Raw genomic sequence first — 23,507 nt, 5'->3', positions numbered from 1 at the left:
TGAGCTGATTGTAGTGTAAATGTGAATTTTTTTGCTGGTTGAGTTTTGCGTGGTGTAGTCTCAAAGCTGAGTTATGTGCTTTTTGAGACCTGAAGCAAAAGTCCTGCGCACCGCAGGAATTGTCCTCTGTAGGATCACAGGTAGTTCTGAAGCAGCAAGGTGTTTTTAATGTCTGCCACTTGGAGTTGGTGGCACGCCATCCATCACTATTAAAGTTGTTCTGTAAACTGCTTGGAGGAAAGAAACAGAATCAGTGGGCATCCACAAAAGTGCCCTAGTGCTGGCTGTTCTTATTGAAGACTGGAATAAGCGTTGCTTTTTATTTCCCAGAGCAGTATTACTTGTGATTTTTCTAATATTGTCACTGATGGGTGACAGTGTTTAACTGTCTCAGCCCTTTGGTTTGGATTTCCTCGCAGTTGTCATTGTGATTAAAACATACTCAACATGACTGTAGAAGTGTTTGGTGCCATGCGTTGGTGAGGAGATGAGTGATGGTCCTTTGGACAGGCCACTCCTTCAGCTGGTTGTTGAATGTAGTACTGCAGGAAAATGTGTTGTTTGTAAAAGCAGGAAGGCTAAATGGCAGTGCTGTGATATGGCACCTGTGGCATGGAGTAGCAGAGGTTGCGTTTGGCTGTGATGTTTCTGGCTGTTGCTACTCAGCCTGTTACATCTTTTAGGATAGTACCTCTATTTTTTAGAATAGCTGGAGACTACTGATGACTTGCTGGTTTCAAACTTAGTTGTAAGCCAGTCACGTTAGCTCTTTTGCAGGTGTTTCCTGTCTTGCAGTACACCTTCATGCAGCTATTCTGCATTGTGGCTGTAGGCTTCTGGAAGAAATTGAAAAATGCAACATGCAGAGAAGTTTTCTGTGCTGGCTGTTTGCAGGTTCTTAAATTAATATTCCTAATTTAGATTTCCATGTGAAAACACTAAATACATTCTTCTCCCTTGATAGTTGAGGGATGAAATGAAAAAATGGTTGGTAAAATTAATCTTGGCACCTTCTACTCTGTTAGCATCCAGTTCTCTGGGGTCTGCTGCTGATATAAGGCAGCATGGGGTTGGTCTCTGTGGAAGCCAGGATGTGTTTTTATTCCATTGTCTTTTGCATACAGCTCATACTTGCCCCTTCTAACTCTTGTGTTATGTTGCAGACGCAGGTTGGCCGGTTTGCTCCTCAGTTTTCGGGATACCAGCAGCAAGATTCCCAGGAGCTGTTGGCTTTTCTTCTAGATGGCTTGCATGAGGATTTGAATAGAGTGAAGAAGAAACCTTACTTGGAGCTGAAGGATGCCAATGGCAGACCCGATTCGGTATGGTGCCCTTTACTTGAGAATAGGGCAACCAGTGCTTCTGAAGGAGTGTAAATTGGTTTTGTGAAGCTTCCTGCCCACCAGCCATACTAAAGCCTTCCCTGCAAAGCTACCATAGCTGGGAAGGGAGAATCCTGTTATGCTTTGTGGCCTAGGTGGTTCTTCATGACACCTTGCAAAGCTGTTGCTCTGCATTACAGCAGAGCTCTCTTCTTCCTGGCATGCAAGAAAATACGCTTACCGTACCATTCTGATGTAGGTCTGCAATGGAAAAGAAGGAAGTTTGATCTTGTCATGTAAGAGCCAACTACAAGTAGGTTGCAGTTGCCACTATAACCTTGTCTCCTGACTGCTCGTGCCCACTGTCATCTTCCAGGTAGTTTGGGCAGCAGCTGTCAGCATCAATTTGAGGCAGATGCTTCCTGTGCAGACTGTCATGCTTGCATGCGGAATTGGGTGGGAGTGGGGATGCGTGTGAAGGTGCCAGGGTGGCTCTCCAGAAATTGTCTGGATAAGTGCCCTGTGTTGCAAGCAGTGCTCTGGGAGGCTGCAGTCAGTCAGACAGGCTGGGCTACTCAAGCGTGCTCCCTTGTGGCCCCTCAATGGATGTAAGCTGTGAGCTGTCACATTGAGCAGGTTGTATGAAAGCTCTGGACAAAGCAAAGTGAGAGCTAAGTTTTATGCAGAGTTGAGTCACTGTAACGTGGTACTGCTGTGGCTCTAGACAAATTCCTAACATTTGGTGAATCAACTGCATCTCCTGCACAGGCTTGACTTGATTTTTCCTCCTTTCTGGTGCTGTGGAATGGATGTAAAAAGCAGTTTTACACCCTTGGGCTCCAGTTACCCTGTTTTGGCTCTACCAAAATACAGAACAATAATTCTTTCATGCCATTTTCTCGACAGAGGCCTGAAAAATCTCATGTTCGTTTTTTTTTTTTCCTACCATTTTCTTCTGTTAATACTGATATGAGAGCACCTTACAGGCACTTCTGTTTCTCTGAAGTTGACAAATGCCATGCTCACGTTGAGATGACACACATCGTAGTGGAATGTCTTTCTTTCCCTAAATGAAATCACGTTCCTCCTGATCAGAATTCTGACTTTTGTCATGTTACAAACAACTGCAATGTACTGACAAATGCAGAATCCACAGTAAATATGCTGTAGTAACGCTCATAAAAGCCAGGTAAAGCAATTATTTTTTTGGAAGTGTTTGTGACTATGTGTTTTTCCTCTTAACTGGCAAGAGCTTATAGTTTTTTGCTTTTTCATGTGTGTGGCAACAATACAAGAAGTATATTTATTCTTTTTTTCTTCCAAGCAGCAGTGATGGTTGTGGGGTGAAGAGGCTGCCCAGCTTTCCTTCATTTTCCTTAGGTGCTTCCATTTCCCCTGATGTAGGAAGTATTCAGATTTCTGCCTTGTTTTCAAATTCCTGTACTTCTGGCTTGACACAGGGCCTTAGTTTTACTGGGAAAAATCCAGGTGTGTTAGGCTGGAGATAGAGTACCCACCTTTTTATGAAGTTTCTTTGTGTCTGTGAGCATTAACTTACTGAGTTTGCTTTCTTCCCTGTGCTTGCTGTGCCTCATGTTTGTGAGAATTAATACTTACTTTCTTTTCTTTGTATAGGTTGTAGCAAAAGAAGCCTGGGAGAACCATCGCCTGAGAAACGATTCTATCATTGTGGATATTTTTCACGGTCTTTTCAAGTCTACCCTTGTTTGTCCCAAATGCTCTAAGGTTTCTGTGACCTTTGATCCCTTCTGTTACCTAACCCTTCCACTGCCTTTGAAGAGAGATCGTCTCCTGGAAGTTACCCTGGTATATGCAGACCCGCAGCGCAGACCTGTCCAGGTGAGGCGTGACTAAGACATGAATTTCTCTTTTTATCTGAGTCTCTTTCTCTTAGGTTTTAAGCTTTTCCTGTGATGAGGTCACCTATGTGACATACTGCTCTCTGAAGGCAGTAATGTGTTTGCATGGTCACGTTTTCCTTGTGTTACCTTGGAAAATGCAAAGGGGAAACTTCTCTAGACGAGTAAGGACTTCCAATTTCAAACAAAAGGGGAAAAAAAAATCTCTCTTGCAGAAACAGAGGAATGATTTGATTGCTTTTAAAGCCTGCTTATTTCCAAGGTAGATGTTAATATGTTTTTCTTTCTCTTTATTTCAAGTGGGACACATGTACCTGAAGTAACCTTGTGATTGCCATGCTTGTGCACGACATCTGGGGCGCTCAGAAGCTCTAATGGTAGATAGGTGTTTACCAAAGGAAAAAGCAGAGTGGCTTTGGAGGCATTGCTTGGCAATATTTGCACGTGTTGTGCATTAGAGCCTTTGATTTGTATAGAGAGTGTAATCTTGGGGGTAAGGGGTTGGTAGGTGCAGTGGAGATGTATGCTAAATTGGCAGTGAATTTTTATCCTGCTTTTTGTGCAGCTGTGAAATCAAGGGCAGCTGCACTCGTCACCAAGGTTTTGTGAAGGGAAGGAACAGAGGAGGGATTCATTGAAGAGATGAGTAACATAACTGAGTAGCATAGAGACTGAAAGGATAAATTGTGCTTTGAAGAACTGAGGTAAACCAAAGTTGCAGCAGCCGGAGCTCTGCTGGCTGAATTGGCCGTGTTCAGTCTCACATTCCCCTGTCCGCAATTCTCTACGTTTTGTGAGCTCCCAGCTGGGATGCCAGAGGTATGCACCACTGCCTTTCACCTCCGGCATGTGACACAGGTGTCTCCACTATTTGGGTTGTGCTGGGAGAAAGTGAACTGAAAGCCTACGATGGCCACAGGTGAGCGTACAGATGGATGGCATAACCATAGTGAATAATAGTGAAATGTAACCCTGTCAGTCAAGGCAAGCGTGCTCCGTGTGGCTCTCTCCAAGTGTGTGCCTGTCTGTCCTCGTAAGTGTTTGTATCCATCTCCAAAACACACAGTTCTGGTTCCCAAAGGAAGGAAGGATGGCTGTATCCTTCAGCAGAACGACACGCTCCAAGTTTGGGTTTTGTTGCCGTGCTCTTTGCGTGCCCGGGTTTGTTTTGCTTTGCTAAGCGTTGTTCTCTCTCTTTCCAGTACCGGGTCGTGGTGCCAATGATGGGAGCCATCTCAGATCTCTGCGAATCGCTCTCCAAACTTTCTGGGGTTCCTGCAGAAAACGTAAGGATAAATGCAGCGTAGTAATGTTGATAAATGTTTGTTCTTCTGGAGGCATTTTGATGTCTTAGTTTTTAAAGATATCGTGAGCTGAGTGATATATTTTTGTTACTGTTCCATTAGAAGTTTGAATGCAATTTTTGACTGAAAAATTAAAGAAATGCACGGAAAACATGTGTTTATCCCCCCACCTCCCCCCTAGCATTTCCCACAATGTAATTTCTTAGTAACGTGAGATGCTCGCTCTGTTTTGAGGCCACCTCCCCTTGGATGTCCTCGTAATAACAAAGGAATTGGGTGACCTTATTATAAAGCAGATGATTTTGTAGACAGTGTTGCTTGAGTTTGGCTTGCATAAATGTATGTAAACGTTTGCTGCAATCTCTTTGCAAATATCACTTGCTGTTCTAGATGGTGGTGACAGACGTGTATAACCATCGGTTCCACAAAATCTTCCAAACGGATGAAGGTTTAAATCATATCATGCCAAAAGACGACATCTTTGTGTGAGTAAAGTGGGAAGATGCCCCAATGCAAAGAATGCTACAAAATATTTGCTTTGGTTTCAGGACATAAAACCTTAATCTGATTTTTTTTCTCAAAACCTAGGCCTTCCCATAGACCTTTTCCATGTGGCTCCTGCTCTTGGGCCTCGGTCCTCGCACTGGGGCCTGGTTTATGCTCCAAGTCAGTCCAACGCCTTGGGTGTGTTGTTAGGGTAGAGTGAAGTCTGAGTTGTTGCATTCTGCCTCTCGTAACACCGACATCGTTGTTACAGCACCAACTAACTGTGGTGGGGGTTTTACTAGACCAGTGCTTACTCTGTCTGTGTCCAGCTGCAAAGGACCACAGGCAGACTTGCCTCAGGGGGTGTGGGGGTCTCTGGTGAAGCTGGGGCTTTGGTTGTGCTTGTTGTTTCCAATGCAAGTGGTGGATGAGATGACCTGGGTCATCTGAGTGGGGAAGCAAAGGTCATGTTCCTCTGTTGCAGCTGCACACGAAGTGCAAAACAGACTTCAGGGTTAGCAGCTGAACCTGGAGCTTGTGAGGCTCAATGAGACCCTCACCAGAATCCCCCTCTTTCTCCTGGGAGTATATTCCAGTGCAAGGGCGTTGTTTGTATGAAAGCATTGTGCAGTAACATCCTCAGATGGGATGCTGTGACGTGCTGCTCGGTGCTGTTCCATCCTGCCATCCGTCGTAACCTTGCTGCTGAGAATTCATACCAGGCTGTTTCTGAAAGTTCTTGTGTCTGTTGTTTTCTTCAGTTGCAGCTGAAGGCCAGGCTGGTTAAGGTGCCTAGGAAGGCATTTGTTGTCTCTGTTTTGTTGGGTTATTTTAAGGCATTAGGTTGCAAGCAAACTCTTCTCCATAACTCATATGTCATGTAGAAAGGCAAGAAGCAGTGTTCCAGAGGTCTGTCCTTACGTCCAGCATGGAGACGCTCCCACTGCCCCTCTCCCAGCAGGGGACTCTTCCTGTGCCTTTGAGGAACTGAGAAATTGCAACAGAAGTGTTTTCCTACGCGTGTAACCTGTTGCATGTTCCTTCACAGAAAATAGCTGTCTGAATTTATCTCTGCTCCTGGCCCGAAGGGGAAGTGTTAGCTCAACTGCAGCCCCATGTGTGTTTTTATTTGCAGTCACTGTGTCCTTGTGTGCGGGCCTGACTGTAAATGAGGTCGTACTGTGAGTCAGAGCAGCGAGCTGACCTGGGTTAAAAATAGCCCTGCAAGAAAGAGGAGAGGCAGCGGGAGGAAACTTTGCTAATCCTGTTTTTCCATGGAACCCCTCTCTTGATGTTTTCAGCGCTGTGGAGCAAGAGCAAGCAGCCAGGCACCAGGGTGGCAATTAGGAGAAAGCTGTGCATCAGAACTCCATTAATGGGTGATGCTGCCAAGAAAAAGATATGTGAAGTTGTAAACTGAAACCCAGCGTGTTTACTGGAAGGGAATGTCGTCTCAAGAACATGATAGAGAAGCACTTGTTCATAAGAAGCAAAATGGGGCCTGAGGAGGCCATGAGGATGCTCAGGGGGCTGGAGCACCTCTCCTATGGAGACAGGCTGAGGGAGCTGGGGGTGTTCAGCATGCAGAAGAGAAGGCTCTGGGGAGACCTCACTGTGGCCTTCCAGTACTTGAGGGGAACTTACAAGCAGGAGGGGGAGTGACTTTTTACATGATCTGATAGTGATAGGACGTGGGGGAATGTCTTATCTATTCAGTGATATAGCTGAGAAGCATTTTCTTTCTTTTGAGTCAGTGAAGAAAACTTGAGTGCCTTCTAGAAAGTATTTTGTTCTTTGGGTTTAAGATACAGCTAGTGCTTCAGAGAAGGGGTGGAAGAAGCCTTGCTTCGTATGCCCTGAAGCACGGCTCTGTGTGTCTGCAGAGTCCACAAAATGTTTGTCATGGGAAAGATCCTCCTGTGCCGAGCGGTGACGTAGTTGGGTGTATGTGCTGTTTACACTGCGTAATGCATCTCTTCTCTGTTCCTGAAAGAAAACTCTCTTTGTATTGATTAATGAAGGGGAGCAGCTGCCTTCTATTAGAAAGTATGTGTAATGTTTTTACAGCTACAGCAGTTTCACCCAAAATTCACAGCTTGCAAAGCCAAGGAAGGGGAGGGTAACGCTGTTCAACCCATCCAGTGTTTCTTTTGCACTGCATTTACAGCGGGTATTGCCACAGAGCAAACCCCGTGAAGGCATTCTGTAGTGTTAAACAGGGCTTTTAGAGGGAGCTCTGCTAATGATGGTTCTTTTTGCATGGTGTGTTCTCAGGTACTAAATGTTAACCCAGAAGGGTTTGAAGTTGATACATGCAACCTAGGATATGACTGTCAAGGAGCACGAGCTCATTGTTTGCATTTAAATTACGGATGTTTTCTAGAATCATGAAGTCTTTTGTATTTAAATGAGCGTAATATTCACCATCTCAGATACTCAAACTCTTTCCTCTTACATACTGACCATCTGCTCTTATTTTCCCTTTGTGTTCAATGGAGAGACCTCCCTGCTGGCGTACTGTAATGAGTACATCTCACCACCACGTTTCAAGTAATTGAAGTTAGATAGAAAGTTTCTTTCACTGGCAAGAACTCAAAAGTGCAAGTAACCAAGCGATTCAAGGCTGAGTTTAATCAGTACAGCATATTCAGAAAGAGGTTCCTCAGATGAACATTCTCAAAATTTGTGTTTAAAAAATGCCAAATTCTCAGTGGGTCTTGGGGTGTTGGTTTTTTTTTTTTTTTTTTTGTCCCTGTGCATTTTGCTGGCTGTTCTCATTCATTTGTTTCTTCCTGGTCTCCACAGCAAGGAAACTGAGAGAAGCTGTGATAAACTGAGGGCAGCACCCTTCCCTGCCTCCTACCAGCATTTAAATAAGCCTTTTAACTGCGCAGTAATGTCCTCATCTGTAATGTACTCCACCCTCCCACTTGAAGAAGCAGAACAAGGTTGTGTTAATAGTTGTCTGTGGCTGTTTGCTAGAGCCTGAGACTGTGAAGAACAAGTGCACAGTGCCTGAGGGAGCTGCAAAGCCTCGGGGCTCCTGTTTCACCAGCAGCTGCCATCCCAGTGGGTGTCCTCGTGCCCTGAGAGGCTGCTGCTCAGTGCCCAGCTGATCGCCCTCTGGGTGGGCAGCCGAGCAGGAGGGGCAGGGCCCCTTCTCTTGCTGGAGTGTGGTGTTGTGATATTACTTTATACCAATACTGTTCTTGGTATGAGAACTGAGGCTGTTAGCTACCGCCCTGGTGACTGTTACCAAAAAATAAAAAAATAAATCCAGAAGTAAGTTTTAATGGTTTCTGAAGCTTCAGGGGCTTATGGTAACTTAACCCGGCAGTTTTTGCCTTCTGTCCCATTCTCATCACTGCCTTCAGTTGCCTGAGGACTGAGATGTTGCAGTATCGGTGGTCAGTCTCCTGCAGTATTTTCTCCAAGCTGTTTTCACTGAAATGAAAGCAGTAGCCAAAGCTGGGGCTGCTTCAACAGACTTCTGATTCTAGAGGGCTGAGTACTAGCCAGCGAGCAGCACGCCCCTCCATTTGGAAAGCTGGAAGGCATATCATACTGCAGATCTGTGCCCTTTGGGTACATAGGGTTTGGATTTGTTTCTTAAAGGAAAAAAAAAAAAAAGGCAGTACTAGTTTTGAAATTGTTGCTGTCTTGCTTTTGGCAGCAGGATGTGTGATGGATTTAGGTCCCTGTATGGGTTGCTTCCTGAGCAGAGTGTTGCTTCCCATGCGGTGCTTTACTTAAAGAGTCACTGAGCAGAGAGCAGAACTCACGCAGCAACGATCAGGGGCAGCATCACAGCTCGGATGTGCTCTGTTCTGTGACTGCCAATTGCTTGCAGAGGGAAGGGCCTCCTGGCCCAGGTGTTTAAGACTAGACCATGCTGTTGAAATAATGAATGTTTGTGAAAGGTCCTGTGCATAGCGTGTGTTGAATATTGAGCTTGCAGCTTCTAAAGGAGATTTTAGTGGTGAGAAGCGCTGTGTTTTTTCCCATTTTCACTCTAGAGATCAGGGAAGACATGTCAGCTCTGTGACCTTGCAGTGCACCTGGGATGTTCTGAGACATGCACAGTGAATGTTCACCTCCAACTGAAGCACTGGGAGATGTGGAAGTTTGATGGAGGTGGGGGAAGGAGGCTTTCCTTGGGCTCCATTTGGGATTGAAGCTGAATGGACAGTTGTTTTAAAATATCTATACTGGATGGCTAAGATGTGCTTTTCCGTCCAGCTGGTCTGTTTCTGGTTTACTTATTCTTGCAGTGTATAACCTGTTGTAACAGTAAAAGAGGAAGAAAAGTGTATTTTACCAGACTCCTATTTTTTTTTTAAGTGATTTTTAAGTAACTCTCATGCATCCCAAAATGAATCCGACTCCATTTACACAGGAGGACAGCAGCACGTATGTTTTTCTCCAGAGGAGGAGGGTTTGAAATTCGAATTCTCCAGGCCTTGTGCTCTTCTCTTTCTCATCACGACAGGCTTGGAAACGAAGTATTGGCCTGATGCAAGATCTGGTAGTATTTAGCAGCAGAGAAGAGGTAGGGTACTTGCTGCAAGAGAGTTTTGTTCTAGGATATAAAGTAGGGCCTGGCCTGACACGTGGGGCTGTGCAGCCAAAGCACAGTGGAACCACCCCACTTCTCACAGCATTACCAGTGATTCTCTGGAGGCACGATATTCCTGTGGAAGGTCAGGGAGACGTGTGACAAATGGCCAGAAAGTCACTCGGGTAAAGGTGGTCTGCAAATCAATTTGACAAAAGGAGCTGAGTGTTTGTGCTGAACGCTCTCATTCTCCAGGCTAAGCAGAGCGCAGCGTTCAGCACGTCACCGCAATGCTCACTATTTCTTTCCCTTAGGTTCCGTGAAGCCCAGCCCCATAGGACCTCCGGCTCCTGCTCCAATGTAACACCCCCACATGTACCATGCTGGTGATGTCACATCACCCAGAGATCCCGCTGGAGCTCGGAGCCGGCCTACAAGGGGTCAGGTAAGTGCCACCCAAAGGCAGCCTCCACAGCCCTCTTCGACACGGGCAGGACTCGCTATTTCTTCTTAGTTCCTAAGGCCTAAGAAGAAAAATGCTTAGATTCATTAATTAGATACCACCCATCTCTTAGCCTGGCTAATGGGGCATGTAATGTAACGTGTATTGTTCACACTGATGAAAGTTCCACAAATTGATTTGCAGGTCACCTTTAACCTATAAAGGTCACATCAAATACGTTTGGTTTGCCATGTCTCCTGTGCTTTTTGCTTTCTCTTACAACATGCTGCGTTGTACATTTAGGTAAGATCATGGTCTTGAAAACCATAGCTGGCTGCAGACAGGGCAGGTTTGTCACGGTGACAAGCTGCAGCAGCTATTGCACCGAGTTACATCAGCAAACTGGTCTTGTGTGATGTGTTTGAGATAGGTGAGACTGCAGCAGGCTGATCTAGGAAAGTGGTTCTTGGTTTGTTTGAAGTGTCCTTTCTGAAATGTGTTTTCTTTAACTTACGGAAAAATCGTGCTGCTTGAATTCCCTCGTCCTTTTTAATCTCGTTTGTCTGCAGGATTTGTAAAATCCAGTGAGATTTCTACAAGGCAATCAACTTGCTGTCTGGAAATGTTACTTTTGTGGTTTCTTGCTGTCTTACTGCCTGGTTTACTTGATTGTGCTTATTTCTAGAAAGAAAGCATACAGATTAGGAGCACCTCCATTTCCCAGAAGAAATAGAATATGTGCAGTATCTTCACTCATTCTTTTTTATCTAAGTCTTTGCTTGTTGGTAATAACAACTTCTGAAGCTACTATAATTTCACAGTAGAACGCCTGGGTTGCTGAGCAGTAGTAATCCTGCTCAAACAGAACTATTTATCACATTCTTCAGTAGTATTTTTTTCCTCCCCCTCTCTGTTTGCTTACAGAATATGCTCATTTTCTTGGTGGTTGTTATACCCTGACCTGTGATCCGTGTGGTGTTTTCCAGTTGTGTTTAATGTTATTTACAACACAGCATTTTGGAGAGTTTTTGAATAACATGCTATAGGGTTAGGCTTAATGTGTACATACATTAGGTTGGCATTTAGCTGAGAGCCTTTCCTGCTTGTAGTAGCCTTTCACTGAGCCCTTCCGTAGTTTTTCATGCTCCTGTGCATTTGCTTAACATTAGTTTAGTGGGGAACAAAAGTTAGCTGCATCATTGTTTGATGCCTCCTTTCTGAGTAGCAGCTGTAGCCTGAAGCTTCCTGCAGGCTGTCAGATGTAGGCTGGTCAAAGCCATCCCTATTTACTGTCACTTTAGCTGTTTTCAGACACTTTGCAGACCTGTCATGAATTATAAAGGCAGCTGGCCAGTATCCATCAGCTGTGTAATCTAATGTGGCCCTATAGGTTTTTAGTATCAGCTCTGCTGGTTCTGAGACATCTCCTCTAATGGTAGAGTGAAAGCTGTTCTGTGATGGAGTAGGTAGAGGGCCACTCTCCAAGTCAGGAGTTTGTGAGATGCTCTTTTGGGGAGTGCTGCTGGGGTACAGCATGCTTGCTGTTTATGAGAGATGTGTGGGTAATCCTTAGCTTTTTATATCCCATCTGCGCCATCCCAGAGGCAGGGCTTCATTCAGGACCTGCATGAGGATGAAGTATTGCTGGGGGCTCCTCTAATCAGCATTGCAGGTGGTGTGAGAGGCAGTCATCAGAATGCTGAGGAGTGTAGGCACCTTGGGCATGTTGTGTACTCGTCTGTTTTGTGGGAGGCCAGCCTGAGGGTCTCCTAGAAGCTGGAGTTAACCATAGGTGATACTCTGTAACTGAGTGTTATGGCCTTTTGCTATTTGAACAGTGCTAAGTGAAATAGTTCTTCTCTTTATTGTGCTGTTTCTCAGGAAACTTCGGAAGGTCCAGTGCTGTCGTCCAGCTGAGCAGCACTGACAGCCTAGAAAACATCAAAAGCCATTCTTAGGGAACTGACAGATCCACATTTGTCTCTTCTGTTCTTATGTTTTCTGCGGACACAAACGGACTCAGTGCAGGCCTCGAGCTGGGATTCAGGCTGTTGTTGAAGTAGAACGGAGCAGAACTGCAGCTCGGAAATTTGTTCCACTCCGTGCTCTGCAAGGGTGTGCTGAACACAGGAACAGAAACCTGTTTCTTGGCCCTTACAAGCAAGGAATTGGCTTCTCTAATGTGCAAGAGCTGTTAAGGGTTGGTGTGTCCAGATACTACAAGTAACCAAGACGACAGTCATGTGACATCTTCATGAAATCTCTTCTTTCAGTTTTAAGATCAGTCTGGGACAGGGACTCACCAAGATGAAGAGCACTATGACTTGGAAATGCTGGGGATAAGTCCTTTGTAATGAATAGTCTTGAAAGACACATTGGGAGCAAGAAATGCAGTAGAGTTGGACCACATGGTTTCTTTTGACTCTCCTATCTGCAAATGTCTGATTTTGCTGTTGCACCCAGTAGCACAAACTGCATCTCAGTCTTCTCACTGCTCTTGGGAACTGCTTTTCTTCCAGAGTGTTTTTGTTGTGCGTACTGCTCTTGGATTTTTCTGTGAAGCAGATGTTTCCAAACTCTTGGTTTTCTGAAGCCCTGGCTGCTCGGTGATGTAAGCTCAGGCCAGTAATGGTACAAGAGGCTGGGGGGAATGTAAGACCCAAGCAACTGAGAAGGTTTCTTTCTCCAGGCAGAGCAAACATTGTCTCAGGGATTTAAAAGTTGGTTTAGGATTTTCTCACTGCTACCGTGATTTGATTGAAGCAACGTCTGGTTGTCAGGGTAATGTTTGGAGAGCTGAGTGACAGTATGGATGTGAATTAGGAGCTAAAGACAGCGAAGGTGGCATGCAAGTCAATGGGCGGTACGGTCCCTGTGACATTGTGAGCCATGGGAAGTGAGCAGGGAACAGCTGTGTCTGTAGCATGAAGGCACAGAGTACAACCCTTATTGTCCAAAATTGATGGAGAGAGTTGTTGGACTGATATTGGTTCTACCTGCTGTGCTTCTTGGCAGTAGAAATAACCTGCAGACATACCTGTCTTTCAAACAGATACGAAGTCTGCAAGCCAAGTGAAGATGGCTCGGAGTACATTACTTTCTCTGTTTACTTCCGGGAAAAGGCAGTGAGGCAATCCAGCAGCACCTCAGGGACCATCCTCTTTGGTCAGCCACTGCTGATATCTGTCCCGAAACACAAGCTCACCGTGGATCACCTGTACGGTGTCGTTTTGGAGCGGATCAGGTGAGTCGTGTCTGTACCTTAGAATCCTGTGCAAAATTCTAGTGTTTGCTTACTGAATTAGACTGTAAGAGGATCACTGCGTCCTTTTGGATAGGAAGGTTTTTCCTTGATTTGTTTGTGGAGTACCGACCAGTATTTGCATTGTATTGGTGTCTGGAGGCCACGGGGACATCTTGAGGTCCTGGTTGTCTGGGCTCTGTAAATAAGATAATACCGGTGGTGGTCTCAATGGAAGTTACCTGTTTGGTGCTGCAAAACAGGTGAGGAGCAGTACTTGGGAAATGTGAGGGCTCTCAGATGGGCCACTGTAACTTACTTTTATATTTTCCATCTAATGCCTATAAAACTCGGTACAAACAGTGAGAACATAACCAAAACCAACTCAGTAAGTCTGACTCTGAGAGCTTTTGATGCTGTATATAATGAATTCTGGTTCGCTGAGGGGATTGACAGAGAGGATGCAGTCGTTCTGATGCACAGCTTCGTTATGACGTGATTGAAATGTTCCCTCTGTTTAGTCGCTATGTGAAACTCCCCTTGGCAGAAGAATACTCCACACCTTGCCCAGACAAAGGAACCTGCAATGGCTCCAGCAGCGTGCCTGAAGGTAAAGTCTTTTCAAAATGGCTTGGAAGCTTTTCAGCCTTTGAAGCTTTTGGTAGCATTTATTTTGTGCTGTGCGTAATTGCCTTGAGCTCCTGCGGATATTTTTTAGCTCTACATAATGATTGCATCACACTGTGGCATAGGACTGCCCTACTTGGAAGACACTGAACTTCAGCCTTTGCTGATTCTCTTTTGGGATGTTTATTAGTGTGTGCTATCAATGTGATGTGTTAACCTGTTTTGATTGAGTATATTTCATCATGTCTGACAGTAGGATATAAGCCCTGATGTTTTACCTGGCCTTGGTAAAGGATAAAATACACCTTCAGGTGCTGTCGGTAGCAAGCATAGATTTCTTCTTGTGTGTTTTTTTTTTTTTTACTTTCTTAGTGATCTGTGCACGTCATAGTAGGCTTACACAAGCAGCTGTCAGTGTGAGGTGTCAGTCTAAACTTTCCCCTGAAGGTTTGCAATATCGGACTTGTTTTAAATTTTGCCAGGTGACATTGAAGAGATGGAGCATCAGGATGACGGACAGGAAGGCAGGGAGAAGCTGGCAGAAGTTGATCCCTGCCACTCTGAGGGTTGCATGCAGATTGAGTCAACGAGAGAGCTGCAGCCTTGTAAGAAGCAGCATTTCACTTTTAGCCTTGTGAATTTATACGGGACCTCTGAGATAAACTCCATTGTAGAAGGAAAAATCTTGAAATTGAATGGTAATTATTGTCCTGTTCTCCTTTCTCTTCCCCCTCCTTACACCATCAAATTGGCAACAAAAGTTTTTCTTCTTTCTTCTAGCTTTTTCAACGCTTGCTGTTGACTGGGATTCTGATACGCGGAGGCTACTCTTCGATGAACAGGAGGCACAGGTTGTAGTATGCTCTTTTCATAAGTATTCTACGTGCAAACTTAGTACATGGCATAGTACATAGCATAGTGCTTCAATAGATCACAGTAATAAGCAGTTGAAGTTATGTGTGGGCCCTTTCATAGAGGCTGGAGTCAACAACATGAGGTGAGTTGGTCAAGATAAGGCCTGCAGATGTTATTGTTGATCTGCTACCAGTGTTCCTAAAATTTAGATACTTTAATTTCTAAGTTGTCTAGTTCATAATCCACTCAAATTAATAAAGAAAACCACACACACAAACCCTCCTCCTTACACTTCTTATTAAGAGACCGCACTTAAACGATTGAATGGCTTGGAGACAAGAGCTGGCTCACTTGGAAGTCAGTACCAACCATGATTACTCCTCTGGGAGTTGGTAGCTTCTTTGCCCCAGTATCGTTTTGGTTTCTGTCAATCACTTGAATACATTTAGCATATGCCATAATGATTTAGCATTTGTTGATTATTCTCAATGACACACAGCGTACTTGAGCTATGCCATATGTTTGCACAGCTATCTTTTTCTAGGAGTTTCATAATGTAGTCAGAGAGCAGTTCAGGTTTAATGGTCTATTTGTCACAAGGCTATGCAGATTGATACTTAATTTTTGCTCTAGCTATCATAAAACGACACAGAACGTTTCTTACATCTGCTTGTGTGCGTTTCCAGTCCTTTTCACACCTTCTAAACTTATTTTTGTACTGAGAAAGTGCTAATTCTGGTAAATGCTAATCCTATTTTATTGCTGCTAGGGTGTGAGGAGTTGTAACTGTTGAGGAGCCTGGGGAGAGTCATAACTGAGGTGAAAAAAGTGAAAAGGGCTGTTTGTAATGCAAGCAAGGGGTGGTGGCTGGAGGCTTGGGATGGTTGTGGGGGTGAAGGGGGCCAGAAATCACCAGCAGGGTGAAGTTGGGCACGTTCATTTTCAGAGGCAGGGATTGAAGTCTGTGTGAATTGAATAAAACATGCAACGCTTTCACTAGGCGTTTGAAAAGCATGCAAGTGTGTTACAACCACAGAAGATGAAGGCAGTGGTAGCCCTGAAAGACTGCATAGAGCTCTTTACTACGATGGAAACTCTTGGTGAACATGACCCTTGGTAAGAGCTTCTTTCTTTCTTTTTTTGTACCATAAAATGCTGTAACTGCTTGAGATCGCTTGATTTGTCCCAGGACTGATGATTTCCCAGATCTGCCTTTTAGTCTGTGGGAGAAGTCTGTTCGGTGTTCAGTCATTGACTCAGTAGGCTGCAGGCATGGGTTAATAAAGAGTATTTTTTCCTTGTTTCCTGCCTGTATTTAAAAAAAAGCGCTGTATATGCAGAGATTGGTCTATTTTTAATTCCCCAACATACGTCTATCTTTCAGACAGCATCAGAGGAAGCATTTGTGATATCAGTGAAAGCATGTGGCTGCTTTAGGGTTTAGTACTGTTCTATTTCTAGCTTGTGCCAGTCCTGAAGCACTCTTAATTTTACCCAAATCCCTAGTCCAGTAGGAGGTTTTACCAACTAAGTGAAAGTAAGTTGTCGTTTGGAAATCTCCGATTGTGTTCCACAAGCCAAATCCACCTTCCATGAGGCAGGCACTGAACCACACTACTGATGTATCCTCTGACATCCTTCCTTTTCCTTATCTGTACTTCTTCAGGTACTGCCCTAACTGCAAGAAGCATCAACAGGCCACAAAGAAGTTTGACTTGTGGTCTTTGCCCAAGATTTTGGTAGTGCATCTAAAACGCTTCTCGTACAGCAGATACTGGAGGGATAAACTCGACACTGTTGTTGAATTCCCTATCAGGTAGGATTCTTCCTTTGAGCTAGTCTTTGTATGAAGAGCTGGTCTAGAGGAATCTACTTATGTTACTGTTGTGAGGGCTTGTTACTAATGCTGTAACTGGAACGAGTCTGTCTTATGGTTTTGAGCTACAAGACAACAGGCATGAGTTGGGTAATAGTCTCCAGGTGCAGGATGCATCAGCAGTTTGCCTGCTGCTCTAATCCTAATTGCTCTGCTCCTGGGCAGAGGAGTGGGCCAATATGTTATGTATTAGAGGCACCTCTAGGAAAGCTGGGAATGTGCATCTGCTATGACTCAATCTTTTTTTGGTTTGGTTAATCTTTACATGAATCAGTTCCACACATCTCAAAGAACACCAATTAACTAGCACTCACTGTTTCTTTTGAAAAAAAGATTAGAACTGTGGGTTTCCTCCTGAACCAGATGTACATAGAGAATTTAGGAAATTTGTTGTGCAGCGTTGCGTTTGTAGTCCTGAATATTGCAAAAGCACAAGATGAAAGCCTACCTCATCCCCTGCCTTCTGCTTGTCACCGTCCTGCAACAGGATGCTCATGTTCCTTGCTACTTCCATTTTACCTTTCATGCCTACACAGGAACATGATCAGAGCTGTTTTTCATTTGGTACCTCCCTCTCAATCGTTTTGCAGCACCCGATGAGTTTACCAGGACCTGCCCTGTGTGGGAGGGCTAATGTGTGGATCTCTGCACTGATAACATCTAGCTGTTGAGCAGGAGAGCACAACGCTTGGCCATCACTAGTGCTGCCTGCTAGCAGAGCTTCTCTGATGTGAAAGCACAGATTGCTGGCATATTGATATTTTTGGATTTCTTTCCAGAGGTTTAAACATGTCTGAGTTTGTCTGCGACCCAAGAGGAAGCTCGTATGTCTACGACCTCATTGCAGTTTCCAATCACTATGGAGCCATGGGAGTAGGCCACTGTAAGTGGTTGTTTTTCTGTTCTTTTATGCAAGGACGTACGCAAGAGGCACCAGGGGAGGGCTCTGTGCACTGTGACTTACAGCAGCCCTCCCCAAGGGTTTCTAGTACAGTGTCAGACACAAAACTGTAGAAAGCTAGCTCTTGGACAGCCTTGGTTTGACTCTTGAACGTCACTGGTGCAGTCTTCCCTGAGCTGTTTCTTCCCCCAACAGACACTGCCTATGCAAAGAACAAAGTGAATGGCAAGTGGTACTACTTTGATGACAGCAGCGTCTCGCTGGCTTCAGAAGACCAAATAGTGGTGAGTACTTGGCCTGAAGCTAAGCCGAGCTTGTGCTGTAAGTGTGCTTCCTTGCTTTGAGCAGTGTGTTTCTAGCCAAGCTACATGGATTATTTCAGTCTTTCAGATTCTTTTGCTTTTTTTTGGTAGACAAAAGCTGCGTATGTGCTGTTTTATCAGCGCCGAAACAATGAGGAACATGTTGCCCCATCTCCTCCCCAAGAAGAGTGTGACGGGATGGATACCAACTAAGCACCGCCTCCAGCACTCGGCCACCGTGTTAGCGGTCACTCTCCTAAAGCCATCTCTGAGGCATCTGAAGTTTTTTTCTTTCTTCTGTAGGAGTCAAGCAGAAAATCTAGCACTGAATGGCTCAGTGCTTGGGGTTACGGAACAGCACCGGAGAGCCAGGAATAGGTGCTGACGCTCGGATATTTAGAGGCCAAAAATAATATATATTGGAGCTTTGATAAAGTTCTTTTTAAAGTCTGTCTGAGCTGTGTGGCTTGAGGCAGGAATCAGGCTGAGCCGGGGCTGTGGGATGTGGGCTAAGGTCTGTAGCTGGGGTTGGGGTAGTACAGCCTGAATCGGGGGTCAGAGCTGAGTGTGGTGTGGCCCATGGAGGGGCGCAGTGGGTATGATTCTGTGAGTTGGTACAGGGGCTTCTTGTCAGCCCTGTGGCGTTGCTGATGGGCCCTGCTTGTGTCAGGGAGGCTTGTGCACCCTTTTTGGAATCTCTCAATTCAAATCTCTGAACCTGTGGTTTGCCTGATGCCGTGTCTGCCGTTGTACTTTGGTTCCCTTGCTAAGCACCAAAGTTTCTCCTACTTGCATCCATTCACCTGCTGATGCACTCGAGACTCTTGTGCAGTTTTTACTCAGCCTCTGTTAGCAATAGGACAAAGGGGAGTGGCTTTAAATTAAAAGAGAGGAGTTTTAGGTTAGATGTTAGAAATTCTTTACTCAGAGGGCGGTGAGGCGCTGGCACTGCTGCCCAGAGCTGTGGGTGCCCCAAGCCATGGATGGGCTCTGGGCAGCCTGAGCTGGGGGGCAGCCCGCCCACAGGAGGATTTGGAACTAGATGATCTTTAAAGTCCCCTCTAACCTAAGCTGTTCCAGGATTGTAAACATGTATACCGAATCCGTAAGGTTGGCAGCTTCTTGTCCAGTGTGTCCCTTTGCCATAGTTGCTTAGTTTTGCTCCATCCTTCCAACACAACTGACAAATGCTCTTCCTCTCTTACATCTTTTCCTGAACTGGCTCTGTTACTTGCAGGACTTGATTTCATCTTTCCTCTTGTTTGAGGATTCCTGTGAACAGTAGATCAGGTTAGTCCTCAGCGGAGAACTGTTTTTTCCCATGAAAACTAGATTTTTCTGATTTTTTTTTTTTAATCTGTGCTTTTGAGGGAGATGTCTTGCTCAAGGTGGTGAACTACACAGCAGGGGTCCTCCTTGGTGCCCAGTGCCCTGACAGAACAAAAGCTCCTCCTGCAAGATGTGTGCTTGCAGCCACTCTGTCCTCTCTGCGCACTTCCTATGGCTTCATTGCTGACCATAGCTGTGTTCTCTGACTGTGAGCGTAATGGCAGTCATCGTTTAACTCTGAGCACAGCTCCCTTTCTGCTGCTCTCAGTGACAAGCCCCATAGGAAGTCACTGTGTGCCAGACCCTGGACCTCTGTTGTGCTGTGGCAGTGCAGAAGTGCAGCCAGCTGCTCTCTGCCTGTCCTCCAAGCAAAGGGAAGGGGGGGGATGGGGGGCAGTGCCCCATGGCTCCCTGCCAGGGCATGAGAATGCTTTGAGGAGGAGGAAGGGCTGTCTCTAGCTGGCACATAAGTATTATTATCCCCTTCTGCAGAGTTTTGCTTTTAAAGTATTGACATTTGAATTTAGAGATCAGAATTGCTTAGTTGCTTCTGCTGTTCTGGTTTGTGGGTTGTTTCGGTTTTTTACAACACTTAATATTTTATTTCTGTTCTGAGGGGAGCATCCCCAAAGCAATTTTTAAACTGTAGCGCTACATTGAATTACTCTGATCGGCATTTCTCATAGTTTTACCCTGAAAGAAAATCACACGGGCATTCCAAATGGGGAGGCGGGCGAGGAAAAGAGGGGAGTAAAACAGCTTTGTAAAGGCAAGCTCCATCTGAAGTAGCCTTTTTTCTTCTCTTTACCTCCTTTGCTGCACTGACACTGAGAAGTGCGTTGGTGGGGCTCAATCTCTGGTGCTCAGATGCTGAGCAGGCACTGTTTTACTGCAGAAAAAGTGGCCCAGCTCTTACTTTCTCTGTCACTGAGCTGATGGCCTTGGCTGGTGTGTGTCTTCTGTAATACCAGACCTGTTTTTTAGACTAGCACTTTGTAAGTGGCTGGATCTGTTGTACAAAGAGGAAAATTAAAGAGTGGTTTGCACTGAAACTGGGTTTTGTTGTGTTTTCGCCTGTCGTTAAGTGGCCTGAAGTGCAGGTTGAGCAGCTGCTGGTTGTGGGGATGCCTGCTGCAGCAGGAGCTCTTTCAGCTGGAGCGTGACGAGTAGTGGGCAGGGATTTCAGAGAGCAGTGCTGCTGTGTAAATCTGGGAGTTTGTACTCAACGTTTGCTTTTTCTCCACTGCAGAGCTGTGCTGGTTTCTGGTGGCCCTTGCCTCTCTGTGACATTGGGCAGCCTCAGTTGTGCCTTCCTCATCCTCCCCCTGCAAATCTGGGAGAGGCTGCATTCCTTCTGGCCGTTTTCTCCCCTTATCTTTCCTGCTTGTGGCCGTACCACTGAAATGGGTGTCCTGCAGCTACTGCAGTTTCCTGAGGCATGCTAAATAAGTACCATACGCTGGAAAAGACCGAGGAAGCAAGTTAAATGCAGCAGGCTTGTATGCATTTAGCATGTTTTAGCACTGGTGCACGTGCAGGGAATCTAGGAGATTGTCATCAAGCCTGCAGATCAAGGGCAGTTTTGAAGGTGAAAGCCTCGTGAAGAGGGCTTAAAGTTCACGCAGTGATTGCAATGTAACTGCTGAAGGGCTTGGTATTAGCTAGAGCCTGAGAGAAGGTTGGGAGAGCCTCGATGTAGAGTGGCAGATCCTGAGCTGCACTGTGAAACACTGAGCACCAAAGCGTGGCATGAAACCTATCGTGGCCATCTGTGGCTCCAGGGGAACGTGTGGTTGCATGCTTCTCTTTTCAGTGAAGTAGGGTGGAGTGTGGTGCTCTGGGAAATGATGGAGAGAAAGAAACAGGGAAGGAACAAACTAACTGATGAAATTCCCATGCAGTCGGTCATTTTGAAGAACCAAAGAATGGCTTTGGTTAGAGTGGATCTTGAAGATGATCTAGTTCCAAGCCCCCTGCCATGGGCAGGGATGCCACCCACCAGCTCAGCCTGCCCGGGATCCCACCCAACCTGTCAGTGAATGCCTCCAGAGATGGGGCATCCACAACCAATCTGGGCAACCTGTTGCAGTGCCTCACCAACCTCAAATAAAAAAATAAAATCCCAAACCAGAAAGTTGGAGGACAGGTTAAATTTTATGTAATAGAAGAGGTTAGTGGCAAAACCCTATGCTGATCTCTGCCCTTTGATGTTAAAGCAAGAATGTGGAAAGAAGGGAAAGCAAAATGGCAGTTCTCTAAGGTGGAGGTGATCAGATACTGAGTCAGTGCATGGGCTTGCAGGGGCATCTCATGCAAGAATGCTGTGGACATGAAATGGAAAGTGACTTGAAACACCAGTTGTACTGTCAATGAAGTAGTGGTATTCAAGAAAGAAACCTCTGTGGGAAGAACAGAGAAAGTCTCAGAGCTCAGGTTCCTGGGAGGAGGGCAAAGAATGTGGAAAAGATGGAAGATCTCAGGGTTTGAGAGCCTGCTCTGAGTTCAAAGGAGGGTCCTCACCTGTGCTGGGAGGTAGGCACCATCCTGATCTTGCTTCTCCAGCACTCCCACCCCTGGTCCGAGGAGGGTGCCGTGATCCTTGGGGACATGCTGCCAGGTGGCAGTGAAAGGGCTGGAGCTGCCAAACAGGAGCAGAGGCAGCTGGCACACCCTCTCCCACACCAGGATAAATGCTGGTTGTGGTGCTCAGTCCTGCTCTGCTCTTTCCCTCCTGGTGGCTGTGCTGTTGGCACGGCAAATGCTGCAAGGCAGGAACAACCCATGAAGGGAACATTCTGGCCATGCCTGGTGGGGCTCAGCTGTGGGATCACCACCACCTTGGTGTGCTCATGGAGAAGTCTGGGGTCCCTGAGGGTACATTGCTTATCAGATGCATATCACATACCTGGGCCTTAAATGACAAGAGTTAAGTAACTGCGGTACTGAACGTGGTGTGTTTCTTTTATTCTCAGCTTTGCTAAATACATTATACAATTTTCTGTGACATCTCTTTTCAAATCCTTTTACAAGAAGAGACAGCAACATGCTATCAAATTCAGAAGATGGAGGTCTGTAGTTCTTCCTTAAACATGCCTTCAAAATGGAGGTCTTTTGCCATAAGCTCTTCTTCTACATCCTCTAAGGCCCACTGATGATCAGTCAATTCCAAAGCTTCCCATTCCGTCTGCAATGAAATGAAATGGAGGTAGGGACAGAAAAACAGTACAGTATTAAAACAGTCATCAGCACTCTCTGCACATTAGACAATAACTAACGAAGTATTTCTCTGCGAAGACAAAAAAAAATGGCAGATTTGAATCAGATTTTAATCAGATATGGCTGTCTTATCAGGTTTGCTTCAGAGTACTGTAGTGCTGCCAGCTCCAGGGCAACTTCTATATACTTGAACAGTTATCACCTCTAATTTTAGGAACAGGAAACCAGAGCGATTCCCTTGGTTGACATGGGGAAAACAAAAAGGGAATGCAAGTGGAAATACTGTACCTTAAATGCTTTGTTAGTGTCTGCTGGCATGGCCATTGCTGCCCCTGTCATTTGTTCTTGCATCACCCTGGACTGATCTGCGGCTACAGAGAGAGAAATGCGAGGTTTATTTTAACTTGCTTCACTGAACAGCACTTCTTGAAGCACAGAGCCACCAGGCTGGACTAGAAAGTTGGAGAACCACCCCCCCACCCCCCAACTTGCCCATGTGAGTTCTCACAAGACATCTTGTCCTTGTTCCTTACATCTTAGCTAAACTTACTTAAAATATGCAGGCAGATGGAGGAAAATATGGTCCTTTACATTCCCCCTAACCATCTTGCCTTGCATATAACATTAAGTGACTATTGCAGCTTTCGTTAAAACTGATCCTTGCCAGCAATAAAAGCAAGGCCAAGATCAGAAGTTTCTGCTTGCCAATCTGATGAGGAGGAAAGCATGGGTTAATTACCACAGAGGTTTACAAGCAGTTAGCTAACAGCTGGTGCAAGAGACATGAGTAAATGCTGCAGGTGACATCAAACCTGGCTATTGGAGGATAATCTCACAGAAGTGAGAGAGGCTTTTTGGTTGGAAATGTAGAAATCCTTCCACAGCAAGCCGTCTAATGGAAGGAGAAGCCAGCTCCTTCACAGAAGTGACAGTGACTTACCATTATCTTGACCCAGAATGAGAGTATAAATGCTTCTGAGTCCAAACACATTCAAGAAGTACCAGGAAGCAGAGCTCACCCTGAAAAATCAGAATACGAGTGTCTGACTTCAGTTTAAAGATGCCTGTGTGGGGCAAGCATTGCTTGTGACTTGATACCACAAGCATGCACAGGCTACGCAAGGGTTACTAATACATTCTGAATATTCCAAAAAAACATTCAGCTTTGATG

General features: G+C 45.4%; 1 protein-coding gene across 2 annotated transcripts in view; it reads left to right on the top strand.

The window, feature by feature from the left end:
• Window positions 1–22,124, top strand: part of USP4 (ubiquitin specific peptidase 4) — a 34,704-nt gene extending 12,580 nt beyond the window's left edge. The window contains exons 10-22 of one of the 2 annotated variants that reach the window (XM_021409784.1): window positions 1,164–1,322; window positions 2,958–3,182; window positions 4,405–4,488; window positions 4,897–4,991; window positions 13,042–13,233; window positions 13,752–13,840; window positions 14,340–14,555; window positions 14,638–14,708; window positions 15,713–15,828; window positions 16,379–16,528; window positions 17,368–17,471; window positions 17,685–17,773; window positions 17,903–22,124. In XM_021409784.1, the coding sequence (XP_021265459.1) occupies window positions 1,164–1,322; window positions 2,958–3,182; window positions 4,405–4,488; window positions 4,897–4,991; window positions 13,042–13,233; window positions 13,752–13,840; window positions 14,340–14,555; window positions 14,638–14,708; window positions 15,713–15,828; window positions 16,379–16,528; window positions 17,368–17,471; window positions 17,685–17,773; window positions 17,903–18,004 (1,692 nt within the window). In that variant the 3' untranslated portion in view covers window positions 18,005–22,124. Of the gene's footprint in view, window positions 1–1,163; window positions 1,323–2,957; window positions 3,183–4,404; window positions 4,489–4,896; window positions 4,992–9,861; window positions 9,993–13,041; window positions 13,234–13,751; window positions 13,841–14,339; window positions 14,556–14,637; window positions 14,709–15,712; window positions 15,829–16,378; window positions 16,529–17,367; window positions 17,472–17,684; window positions 17,774–17,902 lie in introns of those variants that run through there. The other variant, XR_002442621.1, reaches the window with a different exon arrangement.

Source organism: Numida meleagris, chromosome 11 (genome assembly GCF_002078875.1).
Source record: "Numida meleagris isolate 19003 breed g44 Domestic line chromosome 11, NumMel1.0, whole genome shotgun sequence".
Classification (NCBI taxonomy): Eukaryota; Metazoa; Chordata; class Aves; order Galliformes; family Numididae; genus Numida; species Numida meleagris.
This window is presented reverse-complemented; position numbering and strand designations above follow the sequence as displayed.